The sequence below is a fragment of the Lepidothrix coronata genome, unplaced genomic scaffold (genome assembly GCF_001604755.1).
Source record: "Lepidothrix coronata isolate B3197 unplaced genomic scaffold, Lepidothrix_coronata-1.0 Scaffold17, whole genome shotgun sequence".
Classification (NCBI taxonomy): domain Eukaryota; kingdom Metazoa; phylum Chordata; class Aves; order Passeriformes; family Pipridae; genus Lepidothrix; species Lepidothrix coronata.
This window is the reverse complement of record NW_016690197.1, coordinates 9,430,557-9,453,322: the sequence shown is the minus strand read 5'-3', so window position 1 is coordinate 9,453,322 and position 22,766 is coordinate 9,430,557. Positions and strand designations below refer to the sequence as shown.

Below are 22,766 nucleotides of genomic sequence, written 5' to 3'. Positions count from 1 at the left end.
AGAAAAGAAAAGAAAAGAAAAGAAAAGAAAAGAAAAGAAAAGAAAAGAAAAGAAAAGAAAATTCATTTAAAGTGGGACAGGGAAATAAGCACCCAGGCCTGGTGAAGTGGAAATAGGTTTGGGAGATGTGTGCGAAACCGCGGAAGTGGGAAGAGGCCCTTGGTCTTGGTCTCGCCCGGTCCCGCAGGGCACACGGCAGTGCCCAGGGGCGCGGACACACGCCGGGATTTTTAATTTGGGCAGACAGAAATTGTTCGGTGGATTTAAATGTTGGCAAAGCAATAATTCCAGGAAGTCTGGTGTGGGAAGGGGGACCAGGTGATATTGTGGTATGTGTGGTGGGGGAAGGCGACAGCGAGCTGGGAGCCTTTTCCTTTCTACTTTTCCCATCCCTTCCTTTCCTGCTCCATCCCTTTCATTCCCTCTCCTTAGAAAGCAGTCTTATTCTACCAAGTTCAGGTCTCCCCTGTTTACAGGGGTTGCCTCTATGCCGTGAGACTCCGGCTTCATCTCACAGAGCACTCATCGTGTGTATTTCTCGAGTCTATTCTTCCTGCCTCTCTCCTGAGTGATATGGGAAAACAGCGAGGAAACTATGGCAAAATACATTATCCGGAGGAAATTTGAGGTTCTCTGGCTTTCCCGGCCCATCACCAAGCTGTTATCTCCTCACCATGCAATCAGCAGTTACAAAGGCTCAGAGCATCTCTGAGAGAGGGTCCATGAACTCCCCAAGTGTTAGTGACAGCGCAGGGAGTTACTGTCCATGCAGCACTGCCGGGGACGCCCGCCCTCACCTCCCACTGCCTTCGGGCTCGGCTGTGTGCCTGAGCACGGCCCGAAGGGCGCGGGGCGATCGGGGCTGCCTGGGGCGGAAGGGAGGAAGGGCGGAGGTGGCTGCTGGAAGACCGTTCGGAGGGGTAGAGTTGTTACGGAGCTGTTTCCAGCCACGGACAACGCGGAAGGCGCCGGGTGGCGGGAGGGGTTATCGGCACCGGCGATCAGCGGGCTCCCGGCCCCGCTGCGAACAAGAGTCTCTGCTGCCGGGGGGACTCGATACCCACCGCTGTCCCGCCGGCAGGTGCCGGGCTGGGCCGGGCCGGGATCCCGACGGGATCGCGACCGCCGCCGCCCCTTCCCCGCGCCGCCAAGCGACCGGAGGGCGCCATCTACGGGCCATGCCGGGGAGCGCCGCCGGCCCGCACCTGAGCCCGGCCGCCCCTCCGCCCCCGCGCGGGGCGGCCCCGCCGCGGCCGTGCCCGGTGCCCGGGGCGGGAGCGCTGAGAAGGGACGCGGCGGGAGAGCGGGGGGTGCCGCGGGCCCGGCGCGGGTGGGCGAGCGGCGGCCAGCGGGGCAGATCGGCAGTGAGCGGGGCATCCCCGGCCCGGCGGCGGGGCCGCTCACGGGGAGCTGCGGCCGCTCTCAAGTTGGCGTGCGGGGGGAGTTCCCCGGGCGGGGCGGAGCGGTTCCTTTGCCTTAGCCAGCCGGGCGACAACGACCACCACTCCTCAGCGGGCAGCGGAGAGCCCCCACTCCTGCGGAAAATTCGCCCTGTGCAGGGGCGGGCAAGGCCGCCTCAGCCGTGCCCGCCGCGCCTGTCCGCAGCGCAACCCCGCAGCCCCGGGGACTCACTTCACATGTAACCCCGGTGGTGTAACAACAAAATTTGTATTTTCCAAATCATCTTTTCTTTTTTTTTTTTTTTTTTTTTTTTTGCACACAAGGGAAAGAGAGAGGGGAGAGAGAAAGATAAAACATCAGCTGAAGTGCCAAAATGATTTATGAGACAGTGGAAAATATTTCATAAAGATCTCTCAGAGATTCTTTACTTAGAGTGGTTAGAAAAAAAGGGGCTGTTTTGTGACAGGTAAGCAGAGGGATGGGGAAGGATGAAGGAGGAAAAGAGAAGGAAGTACATTTCAGGTGACGATAAACTCACAAGTCTGAAAACTGATCTCACAGCAATTTCTGCCGTGTCTTTTCACCCCTGGTTATTACCCTAAGAAGGCGTTTCTTACTTGCTCTATGTTGCTCTACTAGATCAAAGCCATGTCTACTTTTGTGAAATAATTTTAAAATCCCACTCTAGCACTAAAAAAAAAAAAAAAAAAAAAGGAGAAGCAAAAGAGATGTGGAAAAGATGTGGAAAGTGCGAAGTTGGAGTTGGATTTGCTGTTATTTCCCCAAATGCGTGTGAGAGGAAACTTTGCAATTACTGAAACGGGCCCAACCTCTTGCTTTAAAGAGGTGCAAGAAGCTCCCTTCCTCTTCCGTTCTCTGTCTCATTCTCTCTTTCTCTCGGTCTGTCTAGCTTCTATTTATTTTTCTTTCTTTTTCTTCTTTATAGCTTTCTCTTTTGATCTCTCTCTCCTCTCGCTGTCTCTCTCCTTTTCCTTTTCCTTCCTCTCTCTTCCTCATCTCCTTTCTCCCTTTCTCTCCCTGTCCGTCTCCCACACTAAGCCGCACACCAGGGAAGCCTTGATGTGTATCGAATCCCCCCCACCCCCCCTCCGTCCCGCTTTACATCGAGTAAAGTCTCCGGTAAAGAAGAGCGGGGCGTAAGAAGGGAGATGAAACTACCAGGGCGTGTGTGCGTGTGTTAAATAAGGGAGTTAAGGATCCTGAGCCGCAACTGACAACAAAGCGGGGCTCACGTCCTTTCCCGCGGGCCGGGAAGGGGCGCCGCCGCCCCGCACACGCACGGCCCGGGGCGCTCCGGAGCGCGCAGCCGGGGCTCCCCCGCGCCGGGTCCCGCAGGCAGCGGCCCCCCCCGCGCCGAGCGCCGCCGGCCCGGCCCTCCTCTCTCTCCTCTCCTCTCCCCTCTCCTCTCCTCTCCTGGCCGCGCTCGGCTCGGCGCGCTGGCGAATCAGAGAGTGTCGGAATCTATTGCCTTTGTCTGACAAGTCATCCATCTCCGGGGAGGCGGGCGGGGGGCTGAGGGCGCTGCGGCTTTTAGAGAGACACACACCGGGAGCGGAGGCTCCAGTCTCCGGCCCCGGCTCCTCGCAAGCACTTCCCACCTCGGGCGAAAGTCCGCCGGCGCCGGATCCGCCGCCCGGCCGAGAGGAGGGGTCGCGCCCGCCCGCCGCTCGCCGCTTTCCCGGGGATTGCTACTCCGCTTTGAACTTAAATGAACTAGCCCCGGACCGCGGGAGGAGGAGGAGGAGGAGGGAGAGCCGCGTCCTCTGCGCCTTCTGCCGCCTGGCCGCCGGCCGCACCTTGCTCCAGCACCCCCTCCCCGCCGCCGGGGATGCTCTGAGCCCTCCCAGCCATGACACCCACCTGCCCCCCGGCGCCGCCAGTCCCTCGCTCCCACGGACTCTGCTGACTCCGCCAGCCCCGCCGTCCCGGCCCCCCAAGGCCGGCGCAGCCCTCCCGCCCCCCGGAAAGTACTTCGCTGCCCGTTCCGCCGGGCAGGGGGCCCAGCGCACCCCGCCGCTCCCCTCCTTTCCTCTCCTTGTGTGCTTTTTTGTTTTGTTTTGTTTTCGTTTGTTTTGGTTTTTTTTTTTCTCCCCTAAGTCTTGAAGTTGAGTTTTAGAGGCGACACGGCGGCTTCAGCCGATTTCTTCCCCTTCCTTTGCCTCCCCATGGATATGCACTGCAAAGCAGACCCCTTCTCAGCAATGCACCGTGAGTACTGGAGCCCGGCTCCTTCCGCTGCTCTCCCTCCTTCTCATCTCTCCATTCGTCTTTCCCCAACCATCCTTCCTCACCTGACCCTCCTCCAGGTCCATCCTTTCACCCTGGCTGATACCGGGCTTAGAGAGGCGTTCAGAAGGCAGAACGGATATCGCCGGCCCGAGCAGCAGAGCGAGGATGCCGGGCATCCCCGGAGCCGGAGGCAGCAGACCTCCGTGCCGGCAGTGGGGCGGGGGCCAGGACCCCAGTCCGGGGGCAGGGGCTGTGTGCGGCTGTGCCTGTGCTACGAGCCGTGTGTGTGCGAAAGAAAGCACCCCCCGAAACAGAACTGTCCTCTGCAAAGACACTTTCCCCATCGCCCCTCAAACAACACGAGTTTATTCTGACTCGTGTCAGCCCCTGGGACGGACCCTTTCCCTGTCCGTGCCCCGCCGGGCCGGGGCTCCCCGCAACCCCGCTTGGCTTTAACCCCCCAGATTCCCCCGCGACCTGATGCTGTTTGCTTTGATTTCGGATTTCAGTGGCAGAGAGGGGAGATGCCAGTTTCAAATTAATGGCGAGTTGGTCGGTGACTGTTCCGTGATTCGTTTTGGTTTGGCAAAAGGTTGGACTGCAAGAAAAATAGGACAATTTTATGGCTAGGAGATGGAGTGGTTTTGGAGGCTCCCAAGAAGTCACGATCCCTCCTGGTTTATTTACCAGATCGCCGGTGTGCATTTTAAATGCATTCCTGTCACAGACTAAAGTGCATTCATGATATATTTTCAATTTAAAAAACCTTTCTGTAAGACGAGGACGAAGGAAAGTGAAAAGCCTCCTTTACCAGGGACCGTAACAGGAATTTCCAGTGACTTTAATTTCATCATTCCCTCCTCATTTCAGGAGGGAAAATAATTCCGCGATTTAAATTAAAGAAGAAAAAATACAAATAGAAAGCCGAGATCGAGAGCACGTTGAGTCAGGAAATGAATAATTAAGAGCAATTTGTAACTTTTGACACTGAAACTTTTGAGGACACGCCCTGCCTGCTGCATAAAATACAAATCGAAAAGATATAAAATAGAAATAGTTGAAGTTTAAAAAAAAAATTCCCGATTTTGCCGTGAGAAGGGAGGTTAAGAAATATAAATCCACTATTAGATCCCCAAACGTGGATGTAGGTAACTGTCTTTCTGTTTCCAAATAACTGATTTCCAGGATAAATTGCTTAAAATGTGGAGTTTAATTTCCGAAGACCTTTAACAGCAAACAGTCCGCGCATTAGGCATTATTTTTAGTTTTCAGCGGTGCGACCTGCTTTCAGATGCAATTGCAGTAATACCGCCTCCAGTATGATCCGGAACATATAAGCAGATGAAAGAGGTATTTTGCTGTCGCTGATATTTTAGAAACTCCAGTGAGACTCATGAACAATTTTTGGCTTCCGATTAGAAAAAAAAAAATCAACATCCGATTCGTTTCCTAAAGTGTATTTCTAGAGCTACAGACCTGGATATTAGTAAGCAATTAAAACAGATGCGGGCGCAGGCTCCTGACACGCAGACAGCAACACAGGATCGGTACGGCAGCGGCACGGCTCGGTATGTGCATATACAGACGCCAGCACTTATATGTAGATAAATACATGTAAATATCTGACTGCTCTGATAGAAAGAACCTTAGAAAACCATAGGGCAGAGCAAAACAAACTCGTGTGAAAAATATCCAGACTGCAATAATTTGAATTATTAATTTTTAATCTTTTTGCATCAGTTGCCTTTTAATACTTTGTAATGCGAGTTATAATAGGTGCTTTGAATTATTTATCATGGAGTTGCCGAAGAAATTGCTGTCTTGTAACTTTAGAGGCAACATGTGCAGAAGGGGTTCTGAACAAATGAAGGAAGCACAGAGCAACATATACCCGCAGGTTTTAGTGGCGGAAGACAAATATCTCCCATCCTCTCTAAAACTCTAAATATGTTTTTAAAAAAAACTAACAAAAGAACGCAACAAATAACCCCGGTTCACCGAGGAACGACGAGGAAGCCTGTCGGCGCCCCAGCCGATGCAGCTGGGAGGGGATGTATGAAGGTGTTACTGAAGGGGTGGGGGAGATGGAAAAAACTCTATTTGTGCGAAAGGACTTGGATCGATCGCAGGGCAATGAGAGTTTCCACTAAGTTCAGAGCCAATAAGTCAGTGTCAGAAGCAAGGGAGAAAAAAACCTCAGTGAAAATACAAACAGATCATTTTTCAGCAAACTACAAAACGAACTAAGATCTCTTGGCGAGGAAGATACAGGAGGTTAGGGTTGTGTGAAAGGAAAGCTTTAATACAGTGTGCACTCCACAGCTATATCAGTTGGATATTCCAGAGATAGAGACACTGAGGTAGCAGCGCCAGCGAAGCTGTACCGCCTGCGAGTGGGTATCTCCCCACGCCCGGGCAGAGACGAACTGCTCCCAGCTCTAACCTAGTCGTTTGATTCACAACCAACTGTCTTGCTGCGTCCTAAAAGGAGATATTTCCCTTTATCCCTGTCAATCCGTTTCTCGTGCCCATGCTTAGCAGGTGCATGCTTATTTTTTTTCTCCGAGTTATTTCTCGAAATGGAGAAAGATAGATCGGAAAAAAAGCCATCCTAACAGTCCTATCTGAGAGAGGGCGGATTTTTGCCTGTAAAGGGGGTAACAGAAGAAAACGGAGCATTTTTAATTCTCCCTGAACTAGATTTGCGTGGTGGGAAAAAATACGGACCAGTGCAAGTCTGTCAGATTTATTTTTTTTTTTTACTGGAGAATTTTTCCTGTAAAGATCGAAAGCAGATGAGAGAGAGGGTCCGTCTATAAAGGAACACCGGCCGCGGGACCAAAAATATTTTCTTTCTCTCCCCCTCCCTCTCTCTCCATTTCTTTCTCTTTTTCTCTCTGAATCCCTTCAACTCGCAGCCCAAAATAACGGGAGAGGACGGCTTGCATGGGGGACATGCCGCGGGGTGAGGGAGGGCGGAGTTCGCGAGGAACTGTAATTGACAATGTGATAGAAAATCCTGGAAAGAAAATGAGAGAAAAAAGCCCAGGAGTAAAGACAAGGGGGACTGCGGCAGAGTCCGCTCGGAGCCGCTAAGAGGTCGAGCTCCGGAGTTTGGGAGTGCATCGCTGCCCAACTCTGGGGAGAGGAGCGGGCGCGGGCACTGTCTCCGTCTTCGGCCCACCACAATGGCCCTGAGAAGCCACTGCTCCGGCATCCCGGTCGGGATCGCAGGAGGGAGAGCGGCTCTCCGGCCCAGAGACAGGAGGCGGCGTACGGGAAGCTGGAGGACAGTCCCCCTCCGACTCGGGAAAATTCACTCAGGCTTCTCATTCCTTTCCATCTTTCCTCCTTTCTCTTTTCCTCTTCGGTTATCTTTCTTCTTTTCTTAGTTCTTTTTCCCTCTATCTTTCTTTCTTTTTCTTTCTCTCTCTCTCTTTCTTTCTTTCTTTTTCCTCTCATTCTCCCTGTTTTTTCCCCTTTCTTTCTCTTTCTCCCTTTTTATCATCTTCCCTCTCTCCCCAACGTCTTGTTCCCCATTCTCGACCCCCCGCCATCACCTCCATCCATCTATAATGACTGGAGATTTTGCAGTACGGGTGGTGAAGAATCCACGACTAACGGTGTGTTTCTGGTGTGCGTGGGTTGTTGTGTTTTTTTTTTATTTCTCTTTCCCCAGCAGGGCACGGGGGTGTGAACCAGCTCGGGGGGGTGTTTGTGAACGGCAGGCCCCTACCTGACGTGGTGAGACAAAGGATAGTGGAGCTGGCTCACCAGGGAGTGCGACCCTGTGACATTTCCAGGCAGCTGCGGGTCAGCCACGGTTGTGTCAGCAAGATCCTGGGCAGGTAAGGAAAGAGGCAGCTTCTTCCCCTCCCCTGGGATTGCGACGTTGCATCCCTTCCCCGCTCCGGTGTGACCTTCCGCCCCTCCCGCCGCACCGGGCTCTCCCCTCCACGACCCCGAGCGGCCTCGGCACCTTCACGCAGTGGGAGCCCGCGGCTGAGCAGGGCCCCCTCCTCCAGCTGGCAAGGACGTGTTTCTCCCCTCCTCCCCCTTTCCCCCACCGGCGGTGTTTGAAAATTCCTGGGAAGACAAAATAATTTGCGAGGGTTGGGCAGGAGGGCGGGAAAGAAAAGGAATGGGAGAAGGAAACGAAAGAACGACAAAAAAAAAAAAAGCAGCCCCCAACAGCAACCAAAAAAATCCTAAAAAAATCACAACAATCCGTGAGCAGCCTTACCAAATACACGGGTAAATAAACAAACAACGGGGCAAATAAATAAATAAATGGCCGCGGTAACCGATCGCCGCCAAATGTGGTGTCAAATATCCCCAGGGGCTAGTCGGGGGGACCCGGCGCCCTGGTCCGGCCGCTCGGATGCGGAGCGGTGTCAGCAGGCGGCAGAGCCCCAGCCGCGGGTGCGTGCGGTGTGTGCTCTGCCGTGCCTTGGCAAGGCCAGGCCACAGACGCTGCCGCCAGCAGAGCTGATGGCCGGCGGGGAGCGAGGCTGGAGCTGCCCTGTACGAGTACCCGCTTTCGAGGGACTCCTATGCGGGGATAAACCGCGCTCCCGCATCAGAGTCCCGAGTCGGGAGGCGCTGGCCGGGACAGTCAGGGCGGAGGGGTGCGAGCCCGGCAGTGCCCGCTCCCTCGCCCCCTCCTCGCCCGCCCGGCCCGGTCCCGCGCTCGGCGGGTTCCCCTCCGGACGGTCGCACCGCGGAAAGGGTTTCTGCTTTATTTCCCGATCCCCGGGCCTGAAAGAAGTCTGTGCGTGTAAAGCGGTAGAAGGAGGAGGCAGCGCCCCTCGCTTCTCACACACACAAAAAGGGACCAAAAAAAAAAAAGAAAGAAGAAAAAGAAAGAAAAAAAAAAAGAAGAGCGGGAGCGAGCCCCGGAGAGGCGAAGGGACTGCGTCAGCCCCAGCTCCAGGCGGCCTGGCGCCTCGCGGAGCCGCGCCATGCAGCGACCGAGCGGCCGCGGCCCGACGCCGCGCACCCGCGGGCCGAAGCCGAGGCGGGGCACGGGGCAGGGGCCCGCGGGGCGCTCCGAGGGGCAGCCGGGCACCGAGTGTTCGGGGATGGCAGGGCCCTTCCCGGCACGACAGGTCGCTGACCCTCCTTTGTGCAGGTATTACGAGACGGGGAGCATCAAGCCCGGCGTGATCGGCGGCTCCAAACCCAAAGTAGCCACCCCCAAAGTAGTGGATAAAATCGCCGAGTACAAGAGACAAAACCCGACAATGTTCGCCTGGGAGATCCGGGACAGGCTACTGGCCGAGGGCATCTGCGACAACGACACGGTCCCCAGCGTCTCCTCCATAAACAGGTAAGAGCAACCCCGCAGCTCGCGGCCCAGTCGCATCTTTACGGCCCCATAAAATTCCTTTCAGCAGCGCGGACAGCCCAATCCTTCCTCGGTCCTGGGTAGGTTGGACTGGGTTGGTCCAACCTACTCCAGTCCCTCGCCCGCAGCGGGACCCCAGGGCATGGTCGAATGGGCGCTCCCCAGCCCCGCCGTGACCCCCGAGCCCAGTTCCGGGCAGCGGAGCCGACCCTGGCTGCCCGCGGCTCTGTGCCGGGGCTCGCTGTGCCCGCCGCAGGGCCGCACCTTGTGCCCGCCGCCCGGCCCGGGGGGCAGGCGGGGGCCGGGGCAGCCGGCGCTGCTGCGGGAGCAGCTGAGTTCCCGCCGAGCAGCCTGGCGGTGCCGCAAGCTTTGGGGGCTGTTCGGGCTGGCGGGGACACGGGCGGCGGAGCCGGGTTTTCCCGTGTCTCTCCAATGCCTGTCTCGGGGTGTAGGTGATCGCCGGCCTTTCCAGGGTGTTAGAGCTGTGAGTCGAAAGGCTGCCGTTATCTACTGCCAAGCCGGGCTCACAGCTGCGAGCCGCTGAGCGCGGGGGGAAGGATTCCCTTGCACCCACTCCTCCGGTTCACTCCCCATCGCTAGCTCGAGGCAACTGCTAAACTTGCCGGGCGATCTTTTCCCCGGCTGGGGAGCGCTGCTCCCCGCGCTCCCTGCGGCCCCGTCTTGGTTTGATCCCTGCCCTCGCAGGAGGTTCGGCAGCAGGATCGATTCCGCACTAGCGAACGATTTTCCACCCCACCTCCTCCCTCGGCTGCTAGGGTGCGAATTTTGTTGGTGGAGGGACTCGGATTTGGTCTCAGGTTTGAGGTGACAAAAATAACCATGTGACAGGCAAAAAACCCGGATCGATGCAGGAGAAAAGGGACGGTAATAGATGTAATCGAATACTAAGACACGTCAAAACGCTCAAACTGTTCACATGCCTGCACGTTCAAACACAACATACAGCAGATCTTCATACTTTGGAAATATACAACACTCTCGTCTACACAGTGAAAGTAATTATGCTGTTTTAGTGTAATGTATGCACAGATACCCTGACTATGCCCACAGAAATATAACCTCTAGAAAGAGTAACACAGGAATATTTGTAGAGGGTACATACATAGGCACGAAATACCTCGCTGATAGAGTAAAAATACGTGAAATTTTGGACTCAACCCCAAATGTACAGCTCTTCTCACTCGAATAAATGTATATAGGGTATATGTAAATATGCATGCAGGCTTCTTTTGTGTCTACATAGATAAAAATGCATAAGTTAGTATACTGGCCCTTTTAATAAATAAAAAATTTAGCCTTTTTTTTAAAGAACGGTGTATTTATAGCAAGGGAAGCAAAAAATAAATAGCAAGGAAAACACAGTGGTATTTTTTGTCTTGCACTTTTCATGGCAGATTTATCAAAATATGTCTAATAACTCAGACTGTGTATTTCTAAATCTGGCATCCTATATAAATGGGTTTTAATATTTTGCAAATGATATGGAATTATCCCAAATCATCTTGAAAACAGCAGGTAGAATTAGCTAGTGGAATGTACCTTGGCTAAGAAAGATTCCCTCAGACACACTGTCTCTGTAATATACTGCTAGGCTACCCTAGGAAATTATCCCTGTGTGTGCCATCTGTATTAAAATGGTTATTAAGTTATGAACAGGGTAACATAATACTGATCGGCTAATTATACACCCTCCTAAAAAACCTCCAGGTCTCTGTTACTCTCTCAGTCAGGTATTGAAATAATAACAGTTTGACATTCAGACACCTTACAAAGGCAGCTGTGGAAGGACAGCCAGCTATCCCTGTAAGGAATGGAGCTGGTGGTATGGAATTCCAGAGGAACAGCTGTAGGCTCCTCGGAGGAATAACATGTATGGAACCAACACACATGTACAGCTAGCTCAAGGGGTGTCAGCATCCAAAAGTCACTGAAGTCTCAGCCTTATGCTTGCTGGACCCAATGCCTCCTGTCTGGGTTGTGATGTCCCAGGCAGAAGGCTGAGTGCCAGCTTTTGTTCCCACCTTTGCTACCAGTTTGTTGCAGGGCTTTGGGAATTTTGTATCTCAATTTCCCCACCCTGGAAATGAAAACTGATCTTTCTCAGAAGGAAGTGGAAGCAGATGTCAGTTAGATTGCACTTACAAAACACTTTGAGGACAAGTGTTTTGTAGCAACTAAGTATTATTATACTTAAAAGGCTCAGCTGTGACCCACCACTGCGATGGCATTTGAGTGTGTAGTTCCCAAGGCTCAAGAGCATTTTGGCTTCATATGATTTAGTCTTTCCCTATCCCTTTTGAAAATTCAGACCCAACTTCCCACCGCTCACCTTTGTATGAGGCTCCCAAAAACTCACATCTGTGAGGAAGTGAGCCCATCGTATCACAGGTCGTAAAATTTGTAAGTTTAACCTAGACAAGAACAGGACAGCAAACTGGAAGAAAATTGCAGTGGAATAGGAAATATTGAGTATATAAGGGCCTGATCCTATTGCCATGGAGAGTAGCGTGAACTTTATCACTCCAGTGACTTTTGTGACTCCAGCTCACAGAACTCACAAACACAAAGAAGGGACTAAGTTCACAATTAAATACATATTTTTCTCTCTCCCACTGTAAAAATACACATACAGAACTGGGTCAGTTCTTTGTAACAACACATCCGTTACCTGTGGTACAATCACAGTCTGGAGCTAATCTAACACTCTGAGTCTCTGAGCAGCTTCAGATAGATGACAATTTTAAAAAACAGCTTTCAATAACTGTCTTCTTATTTCCGCAAAATGTGGAGTTTCCAAAGACAATTTTGCATTGGTCCAGTGTCCAGAACTGTTAGAACTATATCCGTGAGTGTTTTAACATCTTAAGACAATTAGAAAGGCATTTATAGAAATAGAAGTTACCTATGTCCCTAGATAGACTGTGAATACCGTGCTTCAAAATGGTGATGTCCTTGTGCGTAGGAAAAAAACTACTTTTGATTATTGTAAGATTTTCTCAAAACACATTAATTACATGTCATTTCCTTTCTGAGAATTAGTCTATCATTAGCAAAAGCTTCTGGGTGAGAGACTACAAAACAACACAGTTTCAATTTTAAAGTCTCCCTTAAACATTTCTAAAATCTGTTTTTCATTAATTTTTTTTTCGATACATTAATTCTGTTTGCCCACATTCCACTGATCTGCCAGTATTGCACTGAGAATACCAGGACACGTTTGGGACAATGTAATTCAGTACTGAGATTTATCAGAAACTTGTTTATACTAAACTCATGCAGATAAAGGGTAGATATAAGCTCTAGTGAAAAACATGACTTAAATACGCCATAAAGATTCAGGAAAAAATATTAAAGTCTTGTGCTACGCAGTAGGTTTCTTCTACTTATGGCAAAAAAGTCTAGAGAATATACCAGTTATTAAGCAATGTGCACCAGAAATTACAGGATCAAGATAGAGCAGTTACTCTGAGCCAAGAGCTTTCCTGTTCACACTTCCTACACTTAGGTACTACACAGTATAAACCAATTGTGTACGTGGTAGGTGTACACAGATAAATATATATACAAATGTATATGTGCATATATGTAAACACACACACACACATACAAACACTGCATGGAATTGAGAAGCAGGCAAATGACAGAAGATCTCAATTCTTTGGTAAGGAATTAATGTTTACATTAAATCACTTGAGCACCTTGCTTTTTGAGCACCTGCCAGCCCAAACTTTTCCATCTATAAGATGACTATAAACCAGTCATTTTTGGTCACTTCAGGTTTCAACTGAATTTAGGCACTGCTGTAAACTTTGAGGCAGTCTTCTAAGAAAGAACTTGGAGGCAGATGCTAGTGAGAATTTTTCCTTTGTTTAGCAGCACATACAGTTCGCCTAAGAACACAGGTTCCTTGAGATAATAATCATCACCCTTTTGAATTAGATAGCGTACTTTAGTAGGAACAGGACGCAGCACATCATGGGCGTATGTTCGCGGTTGCACAGCAAGTGATGCAATCAACATCATAGTTTAAGCACTATTTCCTGCTTCTCTTAAATCAAAGAATTTTCTTGGATTAAAGAATGAGGTCCAGAAAGGCAAAACAAATCAACTTCCCCCAGTTTGTTGCTCTCTCCCAAGTCTTCTGCAGCCGAGTTCAGTACTCGGGATTCCCAGCTAGTCCTTATCCAAAGAATGCCAAAGCTAAAGTATTGCAGGGTTCAGTCAACCTTCCGGATACACTTTGGACCCTGAGTTCCTCAGAGTAGATCTAACTAATGCCCCATGACAGAGAATAGAATTTAGTGGATATATTATCTCAGTCAAACTGGTAGAGGTTTTTTTGATCTTCTTTTAGGCATTGGGTATCCATTAATTTCTAGTGTTAAGCATTTGATTTAGGAAGATGTTTCCATTTTCAGGATATAGCAATTGGCTAATGATGCCCAGTTAAAGTCTCCAATAATTAGGTGCTTTTAAAAATACGTATGGAAAGACACATACATTGACTTGGGTTATAAAGACCAGTGAAATATACTTGTACACTGAAATATTATTGAGCATGGGGCCAATTTCAGTGGCCGTAGGCAGGCCTGTAGTTTAGAGCAAAGAACGGCATATTGGGACATCAGATTTTTCTTACCAGTTCTGCCATTAATTTTCTGATTGATCTTGGGCAGGTCACACAGATTCCTTATGAGGCTGCTTTGCCATCTGTAAAATGAAAATAACAGCTTTTAGCTACCTCTATAAAACTCAGTGTGATCTTTCACTAAAAATGTCCATCGAGTTCAACATGTAACCAGAAAAAATTCAAAACTGGAGGTAGGCTGTTTTACGTCAATTAGGCTTTAGCTCATGCAAAGGAGATAGAATTGAACAGAATCACAGTTGAGGTAAATGTAATGTCTCAAGACAAACAATCAAGTCTGGAAAAAGGCAGGCGCAATAGGGCAGGGGCTGTGTTATATGCGGAAGAAATCAGTGTTATGCAAACAGAGCTTTCTGAGTCACTGTCGCCAGCCAGCCGCACTTGAGAATTTCCCCAAAGGACATCCTGGCCAAACTCACTGGTGAATCTCTTCCTGTTTTTGCCACCAAACAAATCTGGAATTCTTGGAGGACAGGTAACGAGCCTAGGGAGAAGCCGGAAGAGTACAGAGTATCTCTAACGGCAGCTTGTTCATAGCGACCGCAAGTAGCGACAGCTGCATTGCCTGCAGTGAACACGGGGCGATTGCACAGTTCTAACCTGCAGTTGTGCATGTGTGTGTCACACAAACCTATCACCACTGTCAGAACTTAGTAGCCACAAGTCAGTTTGCTCAATATAGAGACCAAATATTTGACTCATCACGTAGACTGGATTTGCCTCTGTCTGACATTGTGCTGGTGCAAGAGAGGGGTGAAGAAAACTTGTCCAACAGTACTCAACAGAGATTACCAGGTTTCAGAACCTGGCACCTCCTAGTGCGCACAGAAGAAATTCAGGGTCCTAGCAGGAATCCTCTCTCCTAGTTGATGCTGAATCTAAGGTTCCCATGCGATTTCCTGCATCAGGGCATGCTCTCAAGGTAGAAGACTTCTACTGCCAGTTGCTGTCAGCTGAGCAAAGAACACAACTGGGTCACACAGGGTTTCATTACAGGAAATATACTCCTTTAAATTCAGACTCTTTTCCATCAGACACAAACCTGGTATTATCTTCTTTTTATCATTGCAAATAAAGGACGGGCTCATAAAGCAGAGGTTACAGACAATGTTACTGCAGCTGAAAGAGTAAATGAATGCTCACAGCATTTCTCTTTGTCTTATTCATTGTATCTGGCCACTGGAAGGTTGTATGGGGAGAACTACAATAAGCTAGCTGCATTTTTTTCTAATTTTCATATTGCAGAGATATTAGCTCAACAGAGGCAGTCAGCAAGTAAAATTGGTTGTGCCTGGGAAGTTTTGAGCTCCCTGTTCTGTGAACCTCGAAGTTCAGAGCCGTATTGGTCCCTTTATCACCTAAAATTCCCAATCCTTCCTTTTTTTTATAGATGTACAGAAAGCTTGATTTTTGCTGGAAGTTGAATATTTTCAAGCTTTTGCAACTAGTGAATGATTGCTACATTTTGCCATAGAGGTAGCTGCATTTCTGTGCTGGGTGAGTGAGTCTTATGGAACTAAATCTCATTTACCAGAATCACTATTATGTGAAAAAACTCATTTGACTTTGGGAGAAAAGAGGAGAAAATATAAGTGGCTTGGCCAAGAAATGATGAAGTGGTGAGAACAATATAGTGATCTGAAGGGCATAGTCTTTCCAACAGGAAAGGAATTATTCACATTTAAACAAAGCAGTATAGCCAGGAATGAAGGGAGGGAAATAAGAGAGGAAACATTTAAATGGTAGCAGAAGGTATCCCCTGATAGGGAGGTCCATTAAATTGTGGAATTGCATCCCACAGGAATTCCTGATTTCTTGGAATAACAAGGTGGCATTAATAACAAGCAAATATACAATAAGAAATAATCTTGTATTGGCTAAAGAGATAGATAATGGTCTAACAGGCCAGCAGGACCTTTTATGATATGAGGATGTGATGCATACAAAACAAAGTCGTGTTTTCAGACGTATATCAAATAACTAAAAAATCCCATCTCTAATTCTAAAGCCCATTCAAACAAAAGATTTTCATATAACTTGAATAAAAATATATGACTTCAAAACAGATGAACAAGGTTGAGCTTCATTTAGAGTCCATTGTCTTTAACTGAGGCACATTGATATTTAAATGGAGTTTAGGCTCTACTTAAAACCAGCAAAATATTTAGAGATTCCACTTTTGAGGTCAGTCTCTATAAATGAAAAGATAGAGACTGCTGAAAGCATTTGCCATTGGTCTGACATCCACACAGCTAATGATGATTACTACTCATGAAAGCATCAGAAAGGTTTGAGTTTTTCTCCCAAATATTGTTCTTTAAACTGAGACTAACAGAAATGAGGATTTTTCCACTGTAATCAAAATTAATCTATTGGAGCCTATACATGTAAAGCATATTTACCTGTCCCAACTGTTTAAAAATGCCAAGGCAGAGCCTAAACTATGTAATTGGCATAAAAATCATGAGCAGTTGTAATACAATGTGGGTTTGTTTTTACTTGTTTTCTCTTTTCTACTCTAAATTTTAAAAGGGATTTGGATATCTGACTCTCATTAAACAACTTTAAAAACACCTTAACAATGCAGTCCTTTGAGTCTTCAGAGAGCAGACAGGCCCCTTTTCAAGCCCCCACAGGCAATGGAAACATACTTTATTAAATAAGAACTGAAATTCTCATGCTACCACTTGACTAGAGGATCTGGAAAACCCACAAAAAACACCGTTAGGCTTGTGATGAAATACTAGCCAGTATGATATTCAGCACTGGCCTCCAGTTTTCTCTGGTGCCAGTAACTGAGGGCTGCTTTCGTAGCACTTATATGGCTATCTACCCAGCTGAAAATCACAAATCTAATCACTTGGTTTCCAAAGTCCTCAGAGTGCACTTACAAATATTCATTTCCAATCAATTTGCACCTGCTAATATTTCTCAACGCTCACATGCGATGACAGAGTCAGAAGCAGTGCTGGTGCTTATTATTTCTATAGCAATAGCATAAAGAGGCTCTGTGCATAGATCACAACCCATTGTCCAAAACAGGCGCAGCATAAATAGGAATTTCTTTCGAGAGGCTCTTTTAGAAAATCAGTATATACGCATGTCTTCTTTTACACCGTCCCCTTAGCTTCTGCTAGGCTCATAATTCAGACAGTCCTCGAGCTTTCAGGGGTCCTGAAACAAACATCTTTGTCTGTCATAGGAAATGAGATATCTGGGAAGGGCTCACTCATCAAGTCCAAGTCTAGGTAAAAGGCAGAGCAAAACTGGAGAGCCCTTTTCTTTGGGCTCATATCTGACAAGACGGAGGCTAAACACTAGCTAGGCTGCAACAGCCTCCCCCCTCTTCCATGATAAGTAGGCATATAAATAAATAAATAAATGGCATCCTAACTGCACTGAGAACTCAATAAAACAATCACATCAAATATGAGGAGGTATAAATCTCATGTCTGCACAGGTAACCCACTCAATTGCTTTTATTATGGCTCAGCCTGACTCCATTTATTACCATCCGTGGCCTGGGTGAAGGATGTTTGCATGGAGGGTGGTCTCCTGGTGAAATCCTATCCCCGGAGCAGTGACAATCAGCCCATACAGAGGTGGATTTTGGTGGGGAGACCAAAGGCAGATCCATCTGTCTGCATGAAAACCAATCAATAACCCTGTAACTAGACCCCTTGTCACTGGGAAATGGACAACACAATAGTTCAATCCTGGAGCCATAGGAGAGGAATAGCTGTGGTTGGGGTGTGAAGAATGACAGGATGTATGCATGAACTGTTTGAGACATATGGAGAGAATACATCTGTCTATATAGATATTGAGAAGGAGTGAAGGTATAGGAGAAGTGTAGAAGGTACATTAATACATAGTAGGTAAATTTGAAAGGTTGATGTGTTCTGAGGTGGGCATGGGGAAGGAAAAAGCAGAACTATACTCCATTCTTTTGCACAGGACATTTATACGGGGACTGTGAGTGCAATGCAGAGAGGCACCTTTGGGGAAATGTGCCTGCTGGTTGGGTTCTACACATGAGTATATCAGTATATGGTAGAGAACACATATCTCTGAGCAGGCACATAGATGGTGACACAAAATGCTAGTAGGCAAAAGGAAGCATATGCATGAGTTTGATGTGGTCAGAGAAGGATATTCCTTTGTCCTTTGTCCATCTTGGGATTTATGTGTGTACTAGTTTTGACAGAGAGGAGGAAGACTGATGTGCCAAAAGCCTGAGCTAACAGACTGTGAGTCCACAGATACACTTCCCAGAAAATGCTAAGTATGAAACATTTACCCAAACCTCACTGTTAATTCAGGAAGGGAGATTCTGGTGGCTTGTCTCTGCCTGTGTGAAAAATGGAAATAGGACATTTCTTGCTTCTGTCATTCCCTACCTCTGCAGTTCCTGTAGCGTCTCTAAAAACTGCACAGTGTATTGTTCCCCAGGCTTCTAGCAACTTCCCCAACACATGCACACATGTGTACACACATAAGGATGCTGGAGTTTGCCTCATATAACTGTTCCCTTCTGCGGGTCAGTTTAGTTTTTATTTGTTTAGCTCTGCTTTGAACAGGTCCTCCTCCTTCCAAGGTAAGAACCCTTCCCTCTCTGCAGGGTCCAAGGCATAAGGGTTAAACATCCATCTCTGATTGGGAGACAAATTGCGTGAAGAATTGTGATCAGCTCAGTTCAAAATGCCTATCACTGTATTTCAGTTCAGAAAGGTGGTATCCATGTTTTGCAAGGCAGAGTGATGTCTGTTAATTTGTAAAAGGAAAAGCAGAGACTGCAACCAGATGACAGTCACAAATGAGACCCTCACATATCTGTCAGACAGGATGCCCTGCACCACCTCTAGTTTCAGGGTAGTTTGTATGATTCTGGCAACAAAACCAGCACCCATTTCACTGGTCAGGAAAGGTTAATATCCTAGCCCTTTGATTCCGAGTACTAGTCCTCATTTGTTTCAAGCTGGGCTGAAATATAAGTGCAAACTCATTATCCCACTACCCACTTTCATGCTCTCACTTTAAAATTGTACTAGTCTTTAGGCACCAACATTTGGGATCTTCTTAAAGGGAGTATTGCCTTTCAATATACTCATGTTTCTCTAAAAATTCTTTTAAGAACAGATTTTGGTAATCTGCCTCTAAAAAGAAAGATCACACCACAATGCAGCTATGTAATAGTGCCTGCTGTTGATATTTGCCTAAATTTAGGCCACTTCTTGGTTGTTTCAGTGTAGATTTTGAGCTTGAAAAATTTAACATTTATACATAAATTACACATAAAAAATTATATACACATTTATAAAGTCAATATGGAAGGGAGGAGGTATAGAAGACAAGAGAAGAGAAAAGGAAGGAATAACATTTGTGAAGAAAAGGACATCACACTGAGTGTACAGGGAAAGTGTATTTCTGGGATATGCTATGTACAAATGGTCCAAGTCTATGCAAGCAGAGGCAGAGTGGAAAATGTGCAATGTCACAAATTCCCTTTCCCTCTGGAACAACAGCGAATTTAGCGTTTAAAAGAGACAATATTTCTGGTGCCGACTCTGGCAGACAGAGCCACAACATCAAGCTCCCAGAATAGGTAGAGAACACAGTTGGGTAGGGCTGGGGTAGGAAAGGGCAAGACATGAAGATGGTGGTAAAGGCTAAAGTAGATTTGACTTGGATACTGTCAAAATCAGACCTGCTGTGGTTTTATAGAAGGCAGTTTTGGCCACTGTGCCAAACAAGATGCAGAGCATCATTTAATATTGACATCCCACTCCCTAATGCGGCTTTAACAATTTCAGGCTACACATGTGCCTGAGTTTGGAGTCTGTGCATATGAAGGCAGCCAGGATGGGAACAGTGTGTCTGGCTGTGTGCAGATTCTTGTGAGGTACACAAGCTGGAGAGCAGGGAGGAACTGCATGGGTGAGTCTGTATGCTTGCACATGAGAAAGCATGTGTAAATTTGTAAAAAGAGGACTGCCCTGATTCTAAACTCCCTTCGCAGTTTACATGAGTTTTTGTGACCTGCAAATATTTAAAGAAAAATACATGCCTATGGGTGACCCTGCTATGGCTCTTGATGCCCAGCAGGCAAAACTGGCAGAGCTGGTGGCACAGGGAGACATGATAGGGGAGTGTGGCCCATTTCATGTGGATGTGTATAGAAGGAAATGCCCCTGGCACAGTGAAAGACAGGGGATAAGTGATGCTGGGGAATACAGTCTTTAGAAGCGTGCAAAAGGAGGGTGCCAGCCCTGTAAATGAAACATTAGCACTGCTTAGAGCACCACCTTTCCAAAATAAAAGCACCTTCAGCATCATTTGAATGTGCTACAGGATCATTCTGTGCACAGTGAAGTAATTTGAGCATGGAAACCCGGGTGCATTTGTACAGATAAACTGCTGAGTCTCTATTGTTCCACCAGACAACCTTCTCTGTAATGGATATTTGGGCGAGACATGCCCTATACCCCATGACATGTGTACAAGGAGGAGCACAGGTATATTACTAGGGCAACATGTCCAGCTGGGAGTATAGACTTATAGCCAGTAGGTATTATTGGTCTGTGTAAGAACTAAGAATAGTCTCATCCATGAAAACCATGTCACAACTCTGCAGTTACATGCAGGGAGTCATAGTGGTGAGCAAAGGCACAGCAGTACGTGCCTTGGGAAGCCTGGCTAGTTTTGGGGACTCTGCGGGGGATTCTGCATGACCGCTTCCCAATGGCAAGACAGTCTTGTAAATGAACAGATGAACCATGGCTGTAAGCAGATGCATGGGGCAGTCCTAGCAGTGCTCATACCTTCAGCAGCAGCTCTTTGGGGTAGACCTGGGGATAAGGTGCTATGGCAGCCATACTACCAATATGCTGAGGAAAACACAACTGGTGAGATGAGCAGTATCAGTAACACTTGTGCAAGTGTGTGGATGATTAAGTGGCATCTGCTGAGATGTGTGAACACAGAAGGCGTATGGCAGGGCAGTTAAATATATACAAGAAAATGTCATGTACAAATGTGGGTGCATGTGCCTTTTGCAGGTACCAGTGCAACTGAGGGAATGAGGGGCGTATATGGAATGATATATTTGTCAGGGAGTGGTTGTGTGGTGGTTCACTTGATACATGATGCAAAAAGGGGATACATGGGGATAGTGGGGGCAGACGAGATTACACTAAAGGAAGTATTTCTAATTACAGCTATAGTTTAATGCACTAGACCCTGCTCTCCTCTCCTCTCCCCTCCCCTCCCCTTGCACTCTTCTCCTCATTACTCAGGTTATCTTGTTTGGGTTAAGAGGCCAATTTCAACAGACTATAATTGAAGAGTGAAGAGAATCTGATAAGATAAGGAAGGGACATCATTCCTCAAGGGATCAATAGAGGTTTCATGTTCCTCCTTCCCCTGCTGTGTCCCTAACACGCTAACACTCTGTGTCCATGGGCCTGGTTTATTTGCTCTGCTTGTCTGCAAGACTAGAAGGGAAGTGCGGGAGTAGAGGGAGGCTGTAGCCTCTGTCTGTCACACAGCCAGAGCAGGGGAAGGGGCATAAGGAAGGGACCACAGGGACACCAGAGGCGATATGGTCTCCTCTGGGAGTCATGAGGAGGCAGGGAGGTGACAAGCCTGATGCTCTTCTAGCTCTGGCAGGGGCACAGGCTCACAGGGGAGGTGTTCACCTTTGGCCCTTCATCTCGGCATTGTGCTCTTCAAGGAAGGGATATTGATAACTTTTCTAGATTTAGGCTTGCTTTCCCTAGCATCCATGTGCAGACAAGCTCAAGCTTTTTATAAGCACTCACAGGGTGACCTCTCAGGGCCCCTCAGGGTGAGAGAGATATAATTACCCCTTCTACAGGGAATGCTGGTAGCTGCTCCTGACTAGGTTTATGTAAGGATCTGAAGTTCAGGCTTGACAGACCCAATATCTTAGAAGTTGTTCTTAGCAGTATCTTACAAGTTGTTGATAGCAGTTTTTTGGACCAAATCAGCACGAGAGGATCCCCTTAAGAAACACGGAGCTGTCTCAGCAGTAAATACAGGTCCCCTCATGGTAGGGCTGCCAGGGCTCCCACACTGCACAGGCAGAGTTTGGTCCACTCCTGATCATGCTCCTTAGCAGGAAGATGCATATCTTGCAGAAGCAACATGAGATCCACAGGAATCCATGCCCATGTGAGATCCATATGAATGTGCAGGCAGCTGGGGCACTGGGAAGAAGTCCCTCCAGGAGGCCCAGCCTCTCACATCAGGCAAGCTCTGCATTCCCCTGTCCCTGCAGCTTGCGTAGGAATGCTCAGGCACAGGGAGACGAGCTGAGAGGTCAGCACAGAATCCAATGCAGATCCCATACAACAGGGCTGGCAAGCTGCTGGAGAGACTGAGACTCAGAGGGGTCTGGGGCTGAGATATCTTCTTCCAGCTGATTTCTCTTTTATTTTTAACACCCAGAGAAACAGACGCTGAGAGCAAGTCAGTCATGCAGCGAGCATGTGGCAGAGTTGGGAATACAACCCAGATCCCCTGACTCCCAACCTCAGGCTTTAACCACTAGACCATGCTTCCCTCTAAGCCACCTTGAACTTTCCTCAGTGAGGATGGGGGCTACTAAGCCTCTGTGGGCTGCAGTTTACCAAGCTGTCAGGAGTGTGCTCACTGGACCGCCTCACCAGAGACAGCCTTCCTCACGCATGCTAAAAAAGTTGAAAAGAAATTCATTTCATGGCCGGTGGTTGCTTAAAAAAGGCGATTCCAGCATATGTATGTGATAAATGTTAACTGTGCATTAATCGCATTAAAGAGGACCCTATAAACTTTTCATTTCTAATTAAATTCTGGCCGGTGATTCTGGCGAAGCCAGCTCACTCCGGGCCTTTGTTTATGTGGAAAATTAAAATGCAAATACAATGGAATTTATTTCCATTACTAGAGTGATATGCTGGGCTCCTCTGTTTAACAGCCTCCAATTATTTCTCAAACAGGTCTCTCTCCCTTTCTCCCTCCCTCTCTCCCTTTCTCACTCCCTCATTTTTTTCCCTTCTCCCTATTACCCTGATACTGCTACCCCAGTGTGAGAGATGG

The 22,766-nt window shown here is 47.9% G+C and overlaps 1 protein-coding gene across 10 annotated transcripts in view; it reads left to right on the top strand.

The window, feature by feature from the left end:
* PAX2 (paired box 2) overlaps positions 1-22,766 on the top strand; it is a 101,534-nt gene that overhangs the window by 8,745 nt on the left and 70,023 nt on the right. For 3 of the 10 annotated variants that reach the window (XM_017806974.1, XM_017806978.1, XM_017806977.1), the window contains exons 1-3: positions 3,087-3,630; positions 7,331-7,499; positions 8,783-8,980. In XM_017806974.1, coding sequence (XP_017662463.1) covers positions 3,588-3,630; positions 7,331-7,499; positions 8,783-8,980 — 410 coding nt within the window. In that variant the 5' untranslated portion in view covers positions 3,087-3,587. Of the gene's footprint in view, positions 1-3,084; positions 3,631-7,330; positions 7,500-8,782; positions 8,981-22,766 lie in introns of those variants that run through there. The other 7 variants (XM_017806970.1, XM_017806979.1, XM_017806969.1 and 4 more) reach the window with 6 other exon arrangements.